This window comes from Lygodium microphyllum, chromosome 7 (assembly GCF_053477565.2).
Source record: "Lygodium microphyllum isolate KBCC chromosome 7, Lygodium_microphyllum_v1.1.10, whole genome shotgun sequence".
In the NCBI taxonomy this organism is placed as follows: domain Eukaryota; kingdom Viridiplantae; phylum Streptophyta; class Polypodiopsida; order Schizaeales; family Lygodiaceae; genus Lygodium; species Lygodium microphyllum.
Window position 1 is genome coordinate 6869826 of NC_141141.1, and position 21312 is coordinate 6891137.

Consider the following 21312-nt stretch of genomic DNA (forward strand, 5'->3'; position numbering starts at 1 on the left):
AATGAAAACAATGAAGAAGATGATGATGAAGAATCTTTGAAATAATTACAAACTCTCAATGCACATGCCATTTGATCTACCTTTTCTACAGAAGGGAAAGAGAAATATTTTCCCTCTACTATCTTTGTCCTACACAAATTGGAGCAAATGCACAAGTGAAGAACGTTACAATAATTTGTGGATGATATCTCTAAGACTACTATTGAAACAACTGGTGAACTGAATAAAATGGTAGTAGCATTTTAGACTATGCAGATGGAGTTACATTCTTTGGGTAAATGTTTCAAGAGAACCATTCAATCTCAAAAGCAAATTGCACAAGCTACTACGAAAATTCTCCGAGATCTCTCTACATCTATACTGTCCTCTCCTCTACAGGAATCTTTTCCCAAACCAATCAATCAGATTTGTGCTACTTCCTCTCCGCACAAACTCAACATCCTAGAAGGTGGTGGACTGATTCTGACAATCTGTGTGAAACTCCATTCCTCTAGTAAATTTACATCATTTCTAGATGTATTGCTAGATACAAGCTCTAGTCTAACTATAGCCCCTTATGGGTTTTCTCTAGATCTCATACAGGATAGTAGTTCTATCATAGTAGAACTCCTAATCACCCTCTCCAAAATTGTCATTTGGGAGATATTAAACTTCCTATTGAGATCCAACTCATGCGCCAAATGCGCTATGATCTACTGATAGGTACTGACATTCTCCATCATTTAACCCCATATACTTTTTGGAATGATCATGTTGTCTTTTCACATCAAGGGAAAAAGACAAAATCCTTTACTAGAAAAAGTTGGTAGAAGTATTTACTCAATCTCTTAGGTACCTCTTCTAGAAAAGATTCAACAAACAGAATAATAGTTACAACAAGAGCTGCAAAAACATCAAGAAGCAATCAAGCAAATGGAAACTAAGTTCAAAGCTTTTATGCATGATGATCCACTGGTGTTCAAAGAAAAAAGACAAATATATGCCATTGCCTTGCCACTGAAGGAAAATGCGTCTCCAACCAAAGTTGTCCATAAAGGTATGAAAGAAGAAGACTAGGTACTATGTGAAGCTGAAATTTCTAAGCTTTTGCCAAAAAAAACCATTGAACTTGCCACATCTACTTGGTCATGCGAAGCTTTCTATGTCAAGAAACATTCTGCGCAAAAGCGAGGCAAAAAGAGGTTGGTGATCAACTATACACCTCTTAATAAATATCGCATTGGGCATGGACATCCCATTCCTCTCAAGGATGTGTTGATTAAGAAGATGAGGGAAGCAAAAATCTTCAAGCAAGTTTAACTTGAAATCTGGATTTTGGCAATTGCCCATTAAGGCTGAAAATAAACATAAAACAACATTTGTGTTTCCCAAGGACACTATCAATGGATTGTTCTTCCTTTTGGGTTCAAGACCGCCACAACTTACTTCCAAGGATGGATAGACTCAATGTTCTTCAAGTTTCCTTTTTGCTTAGTTTATATTAATGATATTTTAGTCTTCTCCGAAACTATAACAAAGCACCTGAATCATCTTACACAATTCATGTTGACAGTAGAAGAAGCAGGGATGGTATTATCCTCCACTAAATCTATTCTCTTTGTCACACAAGTGGATTTTTTGGGTTTAAGACTCCATCATGGTATGGTGGAATTGCATGATCATGTGTTAAAAAATATTTTAAATTTTTCGGCAAAAATACCCAATGTAAAAATGTTGCAGTAATTATTAGGTTGCTTAAACTAGATCAACTCTTCCACTCCTAATCTCGCTTTATATATGCAAGATCTTTATCCTTTGTTGAGAAACCCTTTAGCTGCACTTTTGTGTTTTGCGTATTGTGTTTAGGGTTTCACAGGGGATAGCTTCAAAAAGGGGTTGGGTGCCCACAATGGGGCACCACCCTAGATAGCCAACGCCCTCCCTCTAGGCACCACCCCAGACAATCTCTTGCCTATTTATAGGTTTCCTCTGTCATTCTTCATGGCTAATTCATTTAGTCCGTGACCTCTTCTCTCTAGCCTCTCCACTGCCCTCACACCCCTTTAGGAGGACATCACGGTTCGTGGTTTGTGGCTGTCTTCATCATCTTCCTAGTGCTATGGCACCCTTGTTCCCTTGTATCACATTCATTCCATGATTCAGATCTTCATCATTCCATTCATCAGAGTTTCTTCTCTCTTCTCTTCTCTTCTTAGTGTTTGCCGAGTTCACTCCGTATTCCTCCCTGCAAACCCTGTTGTCTCGCTGGTACGTCGTCTTTTGATATGGTATCAGAGGTGGATCTAGTCAAACAACGGCAAAGATCCTCCACTCCAGTGAAGGAAAAGATCAGTGGCGGGTTTGGTATTCACTTTTCTTTTTCTTCCGCTGCATCAACACCTTACGTGGTGGGTGCTCTCCCCTACACCTATTGTTTTGTGCCTACATTTCAGCCTACTGACAATAGCTGGCGACTCTCCTCCCTGTCGTTGGCGGCTTAGCTAGTTTGCTGACTGCTATTCTCTGCAACTTGGCAGCTCATCTAGTCTATTGGCGGTTGTTCTCTACAACCCGACGGCTCTTTTTGGTCTACTGGAACTTGTGTTCCCAACTGGCAGCTCCTTCTTAGCCGGCGGCTCCTCCCTTCAACTAGTGGCTCCACCATACTATTGTACCGTGTGTTTTTCTACTGGTAGTTCTGCCCAGTCTGCTGGCAGCTCAGCTTGGTCTATTGGCGGCACTTCCTAACTATTGAGGGCATTCCAACACCTACTTCTGTTTTGCTGAAAGTTGTGTTTGCAGCTAGTGGCTCTTCCAAGTTAGTCGGCGGCTACTCCTAATTGCTGGTTGTAACATCTTACTACTAGTAGCATCCTCCTCCCACTGGCAGTTCACTTCTAGCCCTTCCACTACCCTCCCACCCCTTGAGGTGGACATTGCGGTTCGTGGGTCGCACTGCCCTCACACCGCTTGAGGCGGACATTACGATTCATGGTTCGTGGCTGATCTCTTCCTTCTTTAGCAAGGAACACTAGTATCCATATCTTCTTTACCAACAAATGACTAATCTACTGGGTGCTCCTATTGTGGCATCATCGGACATATCACGGATGCTTGTCAACTTCGACCTTTGCTCCCCATCCCCCTAGAGTATATGCATCTCCCACTCGGCACTACCTCTCCTTTCTGGGCCATAGACATCGTTCTGCATTGGCTATCAAAGTACTACGCTCAAGGCAATAAGGCGCATCCAGTGTGCACTAAGTCCTTTCGAGCTCATGGAGGATCGATTGGTGCTATGACCTCCTAGAGATTACAATGCCAGTGGCAGTCTTCTCCCACCTATTTTCGAGTACAGTGTCTACCACGGCATGCGGTTCTACAGTCCACTCTATCGAGAGACAGTGATTGTTTGATATCGTCTCCTCATCAGTCCGCCACTCCTTTGAGAGACGATGGTTGCTCGACTCCTTCCTCTTCTTTGGCTTCCCAGTCCACTCCATTGAGAAGTAGCGACTGTTGCCCACCCATGCCTAAGCCCCAGCCTTCTCCACGCTCGCCTACTCAAGTTTGAGAGGCCACCTTTGGGACTTATTCACTACCCCAAATACCTTCTTCGACACAACGGGCGGCACTTCCTTCATCCTCAGACATTTCGTAATTCGTGATCCATGAGTTTTTGGATTCCCTATCTCCCTCAAAGGGGGATGATCTTTCTTTGCCCTCTGAGGGACATCTATATCTAGTGCAACTTTAGAGAGGACTCCTATTCCTCCAATTTCAAAGGGGGTCCCTACCCACTGCTCAGCCCTTCACACACCCTGGCGGAGGCCTTTTACCTTCTTCTTCTACCCTTGGTTGGGGTGACTTCCTTCCAGCGGTCATCTCACCTATTGAGACCTAGGATCTCAAGGATCTACCTAGATTGGGGCCTTGGAGGTTCAGCCACAACTTGGTGACGAGGCCTTCGTATTCCTTCCCGCTTGGATGCACGGAGCTAGTGGCTTCTCTTCCGAGGTTGAGTTTCGGGTTCTCCAGTTTACTCTGTCTACTATTCTTTACTACAAGTTACCTTTCAAGTGGAAATCTTGGATCTTTGGAATCCTCTACATCTTTTTCCTCCTCTTCTTCTTGCCTTGGTCCCTTGGTTAGCATGGAGCCAACTTTCAGATTGAGTACAGGCATATCCTTATGGTTCTCGGCACCACACAAAGTCGGACATACCTCCTATGCATTGCATGATTTCATCATCTTTGTACTAGGGCACTTGGGCAAGTGAACAATTTCTCCACGAGGGACACTGTCCAAGTGGCACCTGCTGCATGAGCATTCTTCAGCCTGTAGCATTGCATCTCCACCTCTCTCTTCTCTTGTTCCCCTTTTTTGGGCCTGAGAGGGGGTGTTGAGAAACCCTTCACTTGCATTTTTGTGTTTAGGGTTTCATAGTGGACAAACCCAAAAAGAGGCTGGGCACCCACAGTGGGGCACCACCCTAGACAACTGGCGCCCTCCCTCTCTGGGCACCACCCTAGACAACCTCTTGCCTATTTATAGGCTGCCTCTGTCACTCATTCTTCACGGCTGATTCATTCAGTCTATCACCTCTTCTCTCCAGTCTGTGGTTCGTTGTCTTCATCATCTTCCTAGTGCCACAGCACCCTTATTTCCTTGTATCACATTCACTCCATGATTCGGATCTTCATCATTCCATTCATCAGAGTTTCTTCTCTCTTCTCTTCTCAGTGTTTGTTGAGTTCACTCCGTGTTCCTTCCCGCAAACCCTACTGTCTCGCTAGTATGTCTTTTGACATCCTCTCCTCAGGAAAAATAGCTTTCATTGGAAGCCTCTCCATACAACTGTATTGCAACAAATAAAGGCCCTTCCACCACTACACCTTCCTATGGGCTATTCCTTAGTCATCTATACCGATGCCTCTGATGCCAGCTGGGGCGCTGTATTATGTGAAGATATTACAACCACACCCTTCACAAAATAAACTCTCTACTAAACCTGATTCCCTTCAGATTCGCCACTGTGCTTTCGGCATCTTTTCTCCGATACAACAGGATTACCCCTCCTACCAAAGGTAGATACTTGGCATCATCAAGGCTATCTCAAAGCATTCCGCATTTGTGTGGAATTTGTCCCTTTCACAGTGGGACCGACTTGCAACAACATGGTCAAAAGGATATTACACAAAATAATGTTTGTCATGAGCTTTTTTTTGCTCTGAATTTGTGTGTAATGCTTTTAAAATTTTCAAAGACACTACTCTTATCACTCTCCTCTGCTCAAACGAATATACTTCTTTGTTCTCTGCAAGGGAACCGCAGGCTCAAAGAATAATTGCATAAGTCTGTTGCCTCAAACTCACTGCTTCACTTTGGATGTGTGTATACATTTGCAATGCCTTGCATCCTTGACCTTGATCAACATAAGCTGACATTATTGCATTCCATGACACCAAATCACGATCCAAAAAACACATCAAATATATGCTCCGCTTCCACAATACTTCCACACTTCCTATATAGACTTATGAGAGTGTTTTTCACAATCACATCTTTGACAAAGCCCTTCCTTATGCAATCAGCATGTAATGCTCTCCCTGTATGTAAAATTGACAATTTGACTGGTTGCTCCTTCATATTCACAACTTCCTCATTCTCCAAATCAACACCGTATGCTTGAAGTGAGATGAGAAGTGTCTGCTGATTTGAACTCACCCCTTCCTCTTACATTTGTCTATACAACTGTAGAGCCTGCTTTCCCTACACTTTCTCCAAATAAACAACTAGCATTGCATTCCAAAGGATCACATTGCCCACCAACAGTCCCCCAAAGACTCTCTGCTTCAATAAGGCTTCCACTCTTCCCATACATGCCCAAAACTGTGCTTCCAACCAAAACATCCCTTAGAAAGACAAGTCTCTAAGCATCACCATGTAGAGCTTTACTAATATTCAGAAACTCCAATTTTCTTAATTGCCCTTGCACAAGACCATTTTCCTTCTCTATTAAAACACCGATTGCACTGAAAGTAATTGTAACTATCTCTTGAGTTATGATCACCCCTTTCTCTTGCATTTGTCTATAAAATTTCAAAGCCTTTTCTTGTTGCCCTTGCTTAGAATATACAAAGAGCATTATATTCCATGAAACCACTGCATTCTGACAATTTATCAAACATACTCTGCTTCTAGAATGTTTTTGCACTTGCTGTACATGTTTAAAAGTGCAGTATAAACAAAGACATCTGAAATAAATCCCCTCTTTTGGGCATCACCATGTAAAGCCTTTCCAATTTCAACACACACGACAAAGTTCAATTGGTCCTCACGGATGGAATTTTGAGCCTTCTTTGCAAGAGTACCACATGCTTGAATCTTCATCGAAAAGGTTTGCTGATCCAAATCCATTACCTTGCAATACATTTGTCTGAATAACAGCAAAGCCTTCACTTCATGTTCAACATATGCTAATATCCTTGCATTCCATGATGACACATTTTGTTCCACTAAATAGTCACAAACACTACCTCAGCTTCTACATTTGGCATAAACAATCACTAAGTTGCTTCCAATAAAAACATTACTAGAAAGGTCCTTCATCTCTACATCAGCAAATAGATGTTGGGCATCTTGCAAGTCCAACAAAGTTGAACATGCTTTGAACAGACTAACATAAGTCTATTTGTCTGGCGCAACACCATGAACTTCCATAGAGTGATACATTTGTACTACTCAACAACCTTGACTCTTGTCGCTCAAGCCAGATATCATGGCTGCCCATGAAAAGACTATTCGACTAGGCAGGGACAGAACCACATGATGTGAATCCTCAAGAGCACCATAGTGAGCTAGGGCTAGCAGCAAGTGCTCTCCTACGAGCCTTGTGCATTACAGCTTATGTAAGATAAAATGAAAATAAGAATATTTGGTCTATATAAGGTCTTAGTCTTGCTGCACGCCTTGAAAATGGCTAGATACACAATGCCAGGCAGAGCATTCCCTAGCTGATCCATGGAGGAGAACACATGCAGTGCCATGATCAATTGTCTTGTATCACATGGTTCCCTCACTTGCTCCGCTGGCCTGACCGCTGTCGTTGCTGTAATTGTCTTAGTCCCATTGATGCTATGAAGGAAGAAGCTGAACTATCAAACTCGGTCTCCTCATATAGCACATCATGGCGGTATGCGTTGGATGTATTGCTAGAATAGTGCCTGGCCAGTAGGATGTGTGACCGAAGGGGATTTGTCAAAACCTTGTATAGAAGGAAGGCCTCTTTTCTACTCATATGGAGACACATCCACATGGAGTTCTGCAGGTAAAATGGACTTAGAAGATATGAACCAGGTTTTATTTAGTGGTCTTCCTGGTCTCTCAGCGGAGAGAGAAGACTGTCATGCCATCAACTTGGCGTGCCTTTGCAATGATGGAAAATTGGCACGGGAATACCTCAAATATTTAAAATATTTATGCCCTATTTTCTAAGCACTTATATGCACCAATTAACTCTTGTCTTTCCTCTTTGAAACAAGAGGGAATTTGGCATCAATTTCCATTATTTAGTTCAAGCCAATTCTATTGGTTGCTTTTGCTATCTTTTGCCAAGCATTTTACTATCCAATGAGTGAAGAACAACCTCTTTGGGCCTCTTGTATCATCAAAATCATGTCCTCTCAATGCAATAAACCCTCCACTCATTTAGTGTCTACAAAAATATTTCCCCACCTACTCTAATCACTAAAAGGTAGGGAATCATACCTCGCTAGATTTGCATGATCCTTTGCATCATCCAAACCATGCAAAGATATCATAATATCAACCTCAAAGGTAGGTGTCAAGTTGAAACTAAATATCTTTTAATGGCATCCAAGTAAAACGAGCTTTTACCTAATGAAGCAAAGTAGACTAGGATTATAAAGAATTAAATTGTTGGAAATATGTTTCCTAATGAACCTTGGAAGCTTATAGCTAGTAGTAGAACACATGGATTGAAGCAACCTTGATAGTATCAATATGAAAATGTGCATATAGAAGGCCCAATCATTGGCCACATGTTGATACGTACCTCACTAGCTATATGTATGCTTAGATTTGAGCTTGAATTCAATTGGAAATCTAGAGCAATTGCCATACAACATGTCTAATAATATGTAATAATTGTGGGGGGTGCAATTTTTCTAATGCTTCTAGGGTTGACAAATGAGCTTGAAGATTGGGGGACTAGTTAGCAAAAATTGAACTCCACCACCAAAAAAGTTAGGGTTGCCTACTACACAAATAGGTGTGAAATTTCTACCTTTTGTAGATGCATCTCTGACACGAGCCTTGTAAACATGGATGGACATAAGGAACAATAGAAAGTAGTGGTACTTCTTGATAGTTTTTACATGCAGTCCACTATATTGGCATGCAGTGCAACAGATAGGTGCCATCATAGCCTCCTCTCCAAGGTCATGTCTTTCTCATATTGATGTGAAAAAACTTAACATCAATATAATAATGGATTACCTTCATCACACATCCATAGTCTCATATAGATCTAAGCTTCATAAATTTAGGATGATTTTCTTATCTCACTAGTGGGATTGTAATAGTCTAATTGTTCAAAGTTCAATGTGTGCATAGCTTAGATAGTTCATCTAACAATTATATCACAAAAGCCAGCCTTTCTAACATTATGTATAAAAATTTACCATTTTTTGTGTAGAAAAAGGTCGCATATATATGCATTTTCATAAATTATATATCTCACACACACACACACACACACACACACACACACACACACACACACACACACACACACACACACACACAAGCATGCATGCACACACATGCTCTCGCTTTGCAAATGCAAATTGAGTTTAAACTATACATGCTTCTAGTACTACATGTTAAATCAAAGGCTTTTGAAATTCTAAGCTATATTTAGTCATAAGGTGGTGGATGAAATTTCCCATCTCAACTTTTGCTAAGTTCATGTGTAAACACATCCTAGGTCCTCCACCAAACGGCATAAGAGAGTATGGCTTAGGTGACTTCTACATGTATGCCATATTATCAATCAAATATGATAGTCCAAACATGTTTTTGATCCATTTCCAATGTACCTAAGTGGCTTACATCAAATGAGATGGCTGAAATTGATGTGGATCATCAAAGTTGGTGGCATCAAAATGTGGACCTTAGGTGTCTACCACCACTTTCCAACTTTCTTTATTATCTTCCCTAAGTATTTCAAGAAATTTATCAAAATATGGATATGAGTTGAAACTCTTATGTTTTTATAGATTTTAGAAATGTTTAAGATTTTCTATTTTTGTTTCATATTTTTTTTTTCTAGATAAGTTGTGAGTACAATGCTTAAAAGAATAGACATAACCACTTTCTTTGAAGGTCTCACAAGAATGTATATTAAGTACCATTCAATTCAAAGTCTTAAAGAGCACTTTGGGGTAGAAGTCGAGCAATGTTTGCAACTCTAAGTGTCTCATTGATGAATTGTGAAAGTTTACATACATTTTTTTATGAATTTTGATGCTATTATGTTTCTTATCAAAGCCTTAATGTTTTGTATGCAATTAATCAATCCAAATGTGTGTGTGTTTGTGCATGCATGTGTGTGCGTGCACACACACGTGGGCACAAGAGCATATGGGCATATTCATCAACAAGATTGGATCATCAAATTTCCCCATGCATATGGATTATTTGTCACTCATCATTTGCACCCACAACTATAAAGAGGCTCAAAATGCCACACATGCACACACACACCTTTCTAGATGTGAAGGGTAAAATCAATCATGATGAAGGATAATGTCTTGTTCAAAGTCATGGTACATGCCACATGAGAACCAAAGTAGCTATGCATGTGGACTAGTATGCAACTACAATGTGTGTATATGCACATGCATGTTTTGTGTGTCCATGCATGCATGTGCACATACAAATTGGAAACTACAATCCTAAAGAGTGCATGCATATCCATATGTGTACATACCCTCCTACATGCCAAATTGGAAACTACAATCCTAAAGAGTGCATGCACATTCATGTGTGCACATGCCTCAAATCAAGTACTTTGAATGTCTCAAATTTGTGCACATACAAATTGGAAACTACAATCCTAAAGAGAGTGAGCATATTCATGTGTGCGCATATCCTCCTACATATGAAATATAAGTACTTTGAATGTCTCAAATCTAGTAAATAAGTGAATAAACTAGAACATGGATAAAATTCTTCAAAGTCATAACAGTGCCCAAGAGTATTTGTTTACCACCTTGTTAGTGTATGTCATGCTATTCACATCCTCCCATGTAAGGTATCCATCATTACCTTTTTTTAATCTTTATGTTTGCATGCTCTATCTGAAAGCATAGAATAGAAGCTAGATAATAGTTGCCTTAAGATTAAGCTTATAGCTACTAGCTATATGCACGCTATTCTTTTAGTAATATTGAAGAGTTGCTATTTTCTTCTTGTGTCACTTCATGTCTATAGTTTGTATATGAATTAGTAATCGTGTTATGAATGTATTCATACAAAATCATGCATGACCTAGGATACTTCCATGTGGGGGTATTTTGCATAGAGATATTTATATGTAGAATTGGTGCGTTGCACAAAAAAACTCGGAAAAAAAGGATTGGTTACAAAAGAATGAAATGAAAGCTCGCAAAAATAAAATCCCCATCAAAAAGGCTATCACCCATGATGTGGAGGGTACTACTATGCTGCTACAACTTGCATGGATATCTGCTATATCAAATGATCAATTCCAAACTCTATGAAGACCTATTGTCGCTGCAACAAATAAGGTTTTATTCTTGTTATTACATTAGACAACTATGATGTGGCCATTTTTCTAATCCTGGGCCTGCATCCTCCCTCGAAAAAGGCTTGTAAAACACGACGGTGACAAGAACCAGCTTGGCTCTTGAGAATGAGCTTCAAAGTGTCATGCTGTACATGAGCATTTGGTTTTCTGAAATTTGATTTTACTGCCACATTCTTGTAATTAAAGTGGATTTGGGCTGGCATTTGCTGATAAATTGCAAGGAAGTGGGAGCTTCGATTTAGTTGTAGGTCAATGTACTCTTCCAAATGTTGACATTCTGATTATATTTTGACTTGTGACCATTTTTCTAGTCCTATTGCCCTGTTTCCTCCCTAGCAAAAGACTTGAGCAACAGTGTTTCAAGGAACCAGCTTCCCGGCACTTGGTTCCTGAGAATGGGTCTGGAAGTATTGATACTGCTCCAGACAGAGCACTTGGTTTTTTCAGATATGCCACAACTGCTACATTTCAGCTAAAAAAGTGTTTTGGACTTCCATTTAAAGGAAGGTAGCTTCTAAATTACGAGGATCTTTGGAAAAGTAGTTAGCTTCTATTATGTTGTTAGCAAAGCACTTGGTTTATTGGGATATGACATGGCTTCTACATTCTTGTAATTGAAGTGATGTTTGGCCACCATTTAAAGGAAGGTGGCTTCTAAATTATGAGGATCCTGGAAAAGTGAGTGGCTTCTATTTAGTTCTGGGCCAGCATGGTAAAATCTGACATTCCACTGTATCTGCAAACATATTTGAAGTGAAACTTGGCCTGAACACAGAAAAACCAAGAAACATTTGGGAAAGCTGTGCAAAATCAGATTCCAAACCTTGCAGACCTACGGCAGTTAGGTTGGAGTGGTGCCTTTTTTGACATTTTGATGTATGAATTTGCATTTTCTGGTTATGCTACTTCGCAGGGATTTGAGTGTCAATGGTCTTCATGCCATCTGCCTCATTGCAAACCAGCTTTGTACTGCTCTTAGATTGTGTTGTGCTCTCTATGAGGTAATTGCTGTTCTGCGCGGCCATAGCAGCAAGAAAATTGACACTCTTATGTGACAAGCAGGCTGTTTTTGAAGAGCGGATGAAAGAGCTGCCTGTGGCTGTACCGTTGATGTGCTGTGCAGCTGATCTGCTTACTGTTCCTGCAAAGCAACAAATTGTGGTTTCAGGACCCAAGCAGTCTCCTCAATTTGAAGCTCTGATAAATGAATGCTACAATTCTTTAGATCCGGACAAAGTTGTAAGTATTGATCTTCTGCACATGTATTTATCTTGGTGGATTCCATAGACTGAGGGGGAGATGCTCTACACTCTTTTAATATTTTTAAACCTAGCTTTTTCAGTTTTCCATACTTCTCATCCCAATCTACCATGTAGACCTACACATAAATTTATCTCTATCTCTTCTTCTCTATTGGTTATGGTCTCATAGGCCACTCTGGCCTTTTAGAGACGTTAATAGATCTTATCTTATCTTATCTTCTCTGTGTGTGTGTGTGTGTGTGTGCGCGCCCCCCCCCCCCCCAAAAAGGGGCCCCCCATTCCTATGCTGGTTGTAAAACCACTCAGTTTATCAACTAGTAGGGGCCGGTTCAAAGCTTGCTTTTCATTCCTCTTACTAGATGACCATACAGTAAATGCGTGAAAGCATTTGTACTCAAGACGTTCTTAACATACCAACGGAGGTACACCCATATGGTCATCTACTAATGTGAAAAAGAAAAAGCAAGCTCTCTCTCTCTCTCTCTCTCTCTCTCTCTCTCTCTCTCTCTCTCTCTCTCTGGGATGAGTGCAATCTCAATATACCTTTTGTCATCTGTTTATATCAAGATAACTTTCTTTCTTTTTTCGGCAGATTATTCAAATAGATCCACAAAGCACAGAAGATAGAGACTTCTGGGGAGTTCACAACCCAGCTGTCCTCTCAATGGCACAGAAAAGTCCAGAAGGCAAAGCTGTTGCATATGTATGTCAAAACTTCACTTGCTATGCCCCCACAGATGATCCTGTGAGCCTTGCCAAATTGTTAAGAAGTCCTTCGGCTCCGACCATCACAAGTTTTAAGCTGGAACGAGGAGCAAAGTCCTGATGTTATGCATGTTGATGGGCTGCTCGATTTGTATGTAGATGGGCTGCTTGATAAGGCAGTTTCCAATGCCACTAAGGGCATTTTATTATGCATATCTCCATGTGGTTCTCCCATGTCCAGAATCTTGTCTGAGTAATGGCTCCTGCTAAATGAGAGTAAATGCAAGTCCTTATTTTATATGAAAAAAGGAATGCACGTTTGCAGTTGAAATCAGCCCTTGAGTTTAAAGCAAATGAGAATTTCTAGTGTTTACCCAAAAGAGTATCTGGAATTTGAGCTACAATTTTCTTGAGTTACCTGGAAAGCATCCTGCTTCAAATGTGGATCTAGGTATAAACCAGTGATGCAAGATGTACATAACAGCATGTGTGAATTACTGTTAAAGTTTGGACATCAGGCCTTAATTGCACTATCAGTAGGATATCAAAAGACACTTAGATTGGGGGCACGAAAGCTCTTATGATTACGTTTCATCAGAGTGGCATCATTGAAGTGAAGCATGAAATTTCAGAGAGAATCAGAGCCAACAAGTGGAGCAAGAAATTTGAGAGTAACTTCTGCGAAACGAGTGGCAGCCCAGTTGTTTCAAAGCTGACAATGGTGCCGCTTTGCAACGGTTCATCCTTTGGCATGCTCTATTCTGCAGGAGACAGACTAAGGATCTCAATATCTACCAGATTTCCACACATAAAATAATAACGTATGTTTTGGAGTTACAAAGTGAACGATATCATCCTGAAAATCATGGTTTGGAGGTGAATCTTGGCCACAATTGGAACAACATTGTTGTGATCTACTTCCACCCAGGTGCCATTCATTGCTATATTTATTGTTTTCTTCTAGGGGATTGATCATGTTAGAAAATACATTAAAACAACAATACAGTAAAGGTATTCGATTGAAACTCCTGATTGTGTTACTATAATCCTCCTCTTCAAAGCACCCCATCCACAGATCAACATCTACCTCTCTCCAATCATAGCCGTTGAAGAGGAGAACCGGTAACTCTATTTCTTTGCTGCTTCAATGTTCCATAGCCCTTAGAGATTCAAACGTGCAAGTCCTCTTTTTCTTCAAAGTGTTGGAACATGGCACCCTCTTCAAGGAAACTTGTTATCGTGTTCAAGGTAGTCATTGCACGAAAAATTAATTGCTGCAATTGTGATTGCTGCAATTGTGAATGAGGGTGTAAGGATGGACATCAAGATAAGAAATCTACTACTGGAATAATGAAGAATTGGTCATTATTTTTTTAATAGTGTAGAGGTTTTGGATAAACCAAAAAGGGGGAAAGAAATATGAACATTCAAAAGTCCATTTTGAGCAAGCTTAAAGATGAGATGATGTGGCATTCCCCATCTTGGAAAATCATAGTAATGATGTGGTTTTTGCCATCTGAGGAGATCCACTAACAACGGTAAGGGAATTTTGGGAAAAAAGATATCTGTTCTTAGTTGGACTCTTTCTAGGTTCATTGTGAATACACCATAACCCTTGCTAAAAGTTATTAAACTTTTGAGTAACTACTATATTAATCTTTTCCAAATTTTTATCAATGTATACATGAGCCAACATATATTGTGTAGAGACCTCAAAACTACATATCAAAATCTAGAAAAGGAGCTTAGCCATATGAAAGCTAAACTAGGACTAGTTAGTAGGAAGCTTGTAGGGAGGTCATCATTGGGAAAATATGCACTCACAAAAATTAAAGTGTCTCCACAGCAATGGTGTAGTGAGTAGCCTAATGATTAAATTGCTAGGACAGGAAAACCAATAAAAAACTTCTCAAGAAATTTGAAGTATAAAGGCAATACTTGAAATTCGAATTTTTTTAAATTTACTTATATATCTTTACCCTTTACCTTGTACTAACGTTCCTCTTCTTGAGAAGAGTTGCAATGCTTCTTAGCATTACAAGGGTTGGTGAGGTTAATGGGTTACCTTTTTTGCATCATGCAGAGTTTTCCTTGTATTGAAAGGTTATATATGTACAAAGTGGTGTTTATTTCTAGACAAGCAGTCGTTGTTTTCTACTCAATACTACACTAGACCTTCGTTTAGTGTGGCATTAACTAGCAAACTTGGACAAAGTGGCACACACAGGCAACAATAGGTCATGATATTGGACAAGAACTTAGGTACACCATATCAAGTACCAACATGGAGCGTTTGTTCTTGTAAAACTTTGTCTAGCAGAGGGTGGTGATAAAGGCTTGGTGGAGAGTCTAGATTCCAAGCAAGGATAGACCTTAGAGAATTGATTGTACAAGACATAGGGCCATATTGTAGTGTCTCGATAGCTCATTGCTATTTGGTATTAGACGTTATAGCTACCAATATCAAGCAATTTTGACCCTATGTTTGTACCACCTTCTTGGGAAGGGGCTTTGTGATTTTGATTTTTGCTTTTTTAACTCCTAATTGATAAGGCTACCAATACAAATACTTTTGGCCCTAGGCTTGTTTCACTCGTGAGAAGGGGCTTTGTGAATTTGATTTTTGCTTTCTCAAATTTAGACTCATCATTAATCTCTCATTGGTGTATAAGGGTGTACAGGTCAAAGAGCCCTTGCATATTCCTTTGTTTTCTTTGGGAATTCCTCTTAGGTTAGTATGCTTTTCAAGAATGTGTTTATGGTCCTCCCATGTATGCTAGTAGGATATGACTCGATACCCATATGCATCATTTTGTAAGCCCTTGCCAAAGCTACGAATGTTGTGTCAAGATGGGTGAAGCATTCTATCACATTAAGTTTTGCATCCTCCATCAGTTTTTTCACCATCTTACAAAAGGAGTGTCGTGTGTAATTAGGCTTGATGCCGATTTGGGGCTCTAGTTTGGACATACTCGGTGGTGGTTTTTGCCTTTACCTCTAAATATTTGGTTAGTCTTTGCTTTAGCTCAACTGCTTATGATGTATCTCATTGTCATAAGAGTGGTAACAATTAGTTGTTTTTTTGGTTGTGTATCTACTAGCTTTTATATATTTTTGTACTTGGACAAGTGATTCATTTTCTTTTGGTGGAGTAGAATGTGAATTAGATGGGGATGGTTACTAATGTGGATTTGAGATTATGGATTGAACAATTTGATTAGGTTGGTCATTTGATTTAGGCTTCATGTATTGAGCAATAAATAGAGGTCGAGGGTTGGGTTGCTAGTGGGAATGTATGGTTGGTAATTCCTTTCATTTGTATACTATTGTAGGCTTCATGGAATGGCCTTTTGAGGAATTGCAATAAATTTTGCATATTTGTGCTTTAAGTAGGCCTTTGGGTATCCCTTATGGTGAGAGACACAATGTGATTTGACTAGGGCTTTGGGTATCCATTATGGCGAGATACACCATCTGTAATCTCTCTTCCATGTGATTTGAGTTCTACACCACTTCTTCACATCCTTTTTAGGTATTTTTTATGGCTAGAGAGACAACCGTCTCTGTGATCTCTCCTCCATGTGATTTGAGTTTTGCACCACTTCTTTGTTGTTCGAAGAGAGAGAGAGAGAGTGGAGTGGAAGATGAGCCTCAGCTCATTGTTCTTCTTCCATTATTCTTTCATCATACTAACTGAAAGAGACACACATAGGTATGACTAACCAAGACTATGGTTAAGTCACTGACTACACCGACTTATTCAATGTCACACACGTGTACAACTGTATCCAGCTAATGTCGGTCACATACATAAAGATAGACTGACTGAAGAGTAATGAGAGCTTGATATTCTAACACTCCCCCTCAAGCTCAAACCATCTGATAAACTCCAAGTAGCTGTTTGAAATATATGAACTTTTCTTTACCAAGAGACTTGGTAAATGTATCTGCTACCTGGTTTTCAGTCTTCACATGAATCAAGTCAATCTACCCTGTAAGAACCATTTCTCTAATGAAATGGTAGTGAATCTCAATATGTTTTGACCTAGCATTGTAGACAGGATTGCTAGCCAACATAACACTGCTGAGGTTATCACAATGCAATCTCACTCTGCTTTCCAACTCTATTCCCAAGTCTTTCAATGGTTTTATCAACCAAATTGCTTCGCAAGCCACTAAGGCAGCTCCTACGTACTCAGCTTCTATACTAGACAATGCAATAGTAGGTTGTTTCTTACTCTACCAACTGATCATACTACTGCCCAATCCAAATGCATAACCACTGGTTGACCTCCTGTTATAGGCACAACTAGCCTAATCAACATCAATAAACCCTGTCAAGTCAAGAGATTTTTCATATGCATAAAACAATCCATAATCTGTAGTACCCTTTACATATCTCATGATCCTCCTGATTGCATCTGAATGTGGTTTGCGAGGCTTTTGCATGGAGTGACTAATTAGCCCCACTGCATAACATAAGTCAGGACAGGTAATAGTGAAGTATATCAAGCTTTCTACCATTTGTCGATACATCGTTATATTCTCTATGCCATTCCCAACATCAATCTGCAGCTTTTGACATTCTGATGAAGAGGTGTCTCCATAGGCTTGCATTCAGCCATACCATATTTCTGTAACATGTCATGAGTATACTACTTCTATAGCAGCCATATACCTTGAGGCATAGAGACTACCTTGATCCCAAGAAAATACTTTAGTTTACCAAGGTCTTTGACTCTGAATTCAGTCTATAATCATGATGTAATTTCAACAATGCCCTCTTCATCATCTCCAGTGATGATAATATCATCTACATAAACCGCTAAAAACACATATCCATGATCTGTCTTCTTTGTGAACAGATTGTGATTTGCATCACTCAATCTAAATCCATGTATCTGTAAATAACTGTTGCTCCGAGCATTCCATGCTCTAGGTGTCTGTTTCAGCCCATATAAAGCCTTTTTCAGCTTACATACATGTGTAGGAAAGTTCGAGTGAACATAGCCTTCAGGCTGCTTCATATATACTTCCTCAACCAAATCACCATTCAAGAAAGTGTTCTTGACATCCGTTTGCCATAATTTCCAGCCTTTGCATGCTGTCAAAGCAATGATAGTTCTGATTGTTGCCATTTTAGCCACCAGACTGAAAGTCTCCTCAGAGTTAAGGCCATACTGTTGTGCATACCCTTTTGCAACCAGCTTGGCCTTATAGTGTTCTAACGAACCATCTGGCTTACACTTAACCTTGTACACCCATTTGCAGCCAATGGGAACTTTGTCTTCAGGCAACCAACCAATTCTCATGTCTCATTTTCAGCCAGGGCTGTATACTCATCCATGGCAGCACACCAACTATCATCTGTAACTGCATCATCAAACTTTGTAGGTTCTTTGTAACCTCTCACACTAGCCATATATGCATAATGGCGGGCTGAATAACCAGTGTATGTAAACCTGTCAACTGGTTTTCTGACTCTCTCAGATCTCTGTAACTGTGGCTCACTTTGAGCTTGCCTCTCATGAGGTGGTACATAACGACTCTACCTTGCTCCAGGCGTCATAACAGATGGAATGCCCAACTCACTATCCAAACTATCACTGTTGGATGGCTCATAACCTACTGTAAGTGGATCTATCATATCCTCAAGTATCTTTTATTTTCCCTTATCCAATCTCCCCCTCACTGACATATCCATGTCAGTGGACGTAGAAGTACGACTCCGCAAGCGTCTTGACCAAGGACTTATTGTAGGTGGCCCATCACTTGTAGGACCACTCATAGATGTACTCACTGTAGGTGTATTTTTAGCATTACTAGTGCTGACAGATCCATCAGTAGCCACTGCAATTGGATTACCATACTACGATGCCAGCTCATCAAAAACATCTCTGCTAATCAATCTCTCATGTGTAGACAGTACATAACACTTGTAAGCTTTCCAGTCTTGTGCATAACCAAGAAACACGCTCTTGACAGCTTTAAGATCTAATTTTTTCCTCTTTTAATTAGGAACATGCACATATGCAATGTTGCCAAATACCTTCAAGTGTGAAATGTCAGGCTTATGACCATACAACTTCTTATATGGAGTTACATCATGAATCCTTGCTGTAGGGGTTCTATTCAACACATAGACATCAGTCACTACTGCTTCGGTCTAATAATCATTTGGCAAACTCTTCTCATTTAGCATAGCTCTTGCCAATTCCATCAGTACCCTATTTTTCATTTCTGCTACACCATTTTGCTGCGGTGTATAGCTGCAAGTTAACTGTCTTATGATCCCATGTTTAGCAAGGTACTTGTCCAAGTAATTAGAGACATATTCTCCACCTCCATCTAATCTAAGATATGAAATTTTACAGCTCAACTCATTTTCAGCATGCTTCTTGAAATCCTTGAATGCATCAAACACATCATCCTTATGTTTCAGTATATAAAGCCAAGTATACCTGCTGAAATCATCAATGAAGGATACATAGTAACACCACCAAATGAACCATTATGAGATGGATCCCATACATCTGAATATACCAACTGCAAGGGTCGTGAGCTATTGCGTACATGTCTCATAATGGAAACTATGCTTGCTTTCCAAATTGACATGCATCACATACATGTCTAAAGTCATGATACTTGAACTTAGGCAGTCCAAGCACAATCTCCTTCTGCTGCATAGATTGCAGCTTAGGTATTCAGTGATGTATACAACCTGTAATATTTGACTCATTTTCCTATAGTTCAGGATCAGTTTCCTGCTATTCATGACAATTTTTTGCAAATCAGGACAGTTTTCTTAACAACCTGCTTGCTATAAATTGTATTCCAACAATGAAAAAACACAGTCAACTGAGCATAAATCAAGCTCAAATTAGTTCAAAACATTCTATGGTAGTGCAAAACATTCCAACAACAAACTATATCCATACAAGTATCAATGTTTGTACTGTATGTAAGTAGAAGTACCAAATATAGTCAGCCCAATGCTATAACCAACAGTATTTTCTCTGTTAAAACAAGAGTATTCAAACCTCAAAACAGCCCCAAAACATCTTATTTAGTTACCACTCTATGTAGGAGTTGATACATGTCCAACTGGTTAGAATATATTGCATGTATGTCAAGTGAAGATTATAGGTATCATTTCTGTAGACAATAAGCAGTCAATACCTTGGTATAACCAGCAACAAATCAGTCCAAACTTTGGACTTTCAACACTCACAATATCCCAAAAAGCATCTACCACTCAAGTGGTATGATCCAAGCGTTTGTCAGTAGCGAATAAGCATCACAGATTCTTCAACCTTGTAGGTATATTATTTCCAAATTCAAGATAGCAACCAGTTCATTGTTTCCAACTTACAAATAAGCTCCAAAACTGAGCGTTTAACACTCCAATGGCATGCTCAAATGCATGATAATAAGGGCATATACATGTTAGGATGAAAGCCACCAGTGCCCTGGAATCACCTACTATTTACTGTAGTAAGCAGCCAATCTGCACAGGTTTGTGCTGAATATCCCAAAATCTATGAGGAATTTGAAAAAAAATTATTCTACAAAGTCGTAGACCACGTCAAAACGGTCAGGTCAAGTGGGCCGCTTCTCCAAAAACCATTTCCGTAGCAAGATATAGCTTCTGCAAAAAAACGAGCTGTATGCACAATCTCCTTTTATGATGCTTTCTTCAGATCTGATGCCTTGATGTCAAATGGCCATTGCCAAGCCTTTAGGCTTCATGTGTTCAAGCTCTCATACCATGTTGGAAGAGAGGGAGAGAGACAGAGTGGAGCGGAAGATGAGCCTCAGCTCATTGTTGTTCTTCTTTCATTATTATTCCATCATACTAACTGAAAGAGACTTACACACATAGATATGACTAACCAAGACTAACTCTGGTTAAGTCACTAATTACTCCGAATTATTGAATGTCACACACGTGTATAGCTGTATCCAACTAATGTCGGTCACACACATAAAGATAGACTGACTGAAGAGTAATGGGAGCTTGATATTCTAACATTCTTCACATCCTTTTTGGGTATCCATTATGGTGAGATACACAACCATCTGTGATCTCTCAATGTGATTTGAGTTCACCAAATCTTCACATCCTTGGGAGCCTTTGATCATTCTTTTGATCCACATTGGTATTTGAATATCTTTTTGTTTCTTTTCATAGGTTTGTACTTGCTGAGAAATTGTAGTTTCTCAATCATGATATACATAAGTTGCCAAGCATGAAGCAAAAACCACGTGAGGATATACTAGTGCCATCACAATAGTCTAGTTAGAGTTTGAATAGCATGTAAATTGGACGGTCATGATCCCCCCTTGGGATAACACAACCCAAAGTGTCGAGTACTACTTAAATAGTGAAAGATGCAATTCATTGCATGCCAATGCTTGATGCTTGAACTATGCACAAACTTTCCTGTTTGTAAGGTTGTAAACTAAATGTTAGGCATCATAACACATACACAAATGAAGCATCCAATAGCT

The 21312-nt window shown here is 39.7% G+C and overlaps 1 protein-coding gene across 2 annotated transcripts in view; it reads left to right on the forward strand.

Annotated features, from left to right (window-relative positions):
- The window catches only part of LOC148033146 (catalytics), a 129173-nt gene extending 114949 nt beyond the window's left edge, over positions 1–14224 (forward strand). For both annotated transcript variants that reach the window (XM_087680960.1, XM_087680961.1), the window contains 2 exons: positions 11897–12073; positions 12689–14224. In XM_087680960.1, the coding sequence (XP_087537086.1) occupies positions 11897–12073; positions 12689–12922 (411 nt within the window). In that variant the 3' untranslated portion in view covers positions 12923–14224. The remainder of the gene's footprint in view (positions 1–11896; positions 12074–12688) is intronic.
- Positions 14225–21312: the final 7088 nt, after the last annotated feature.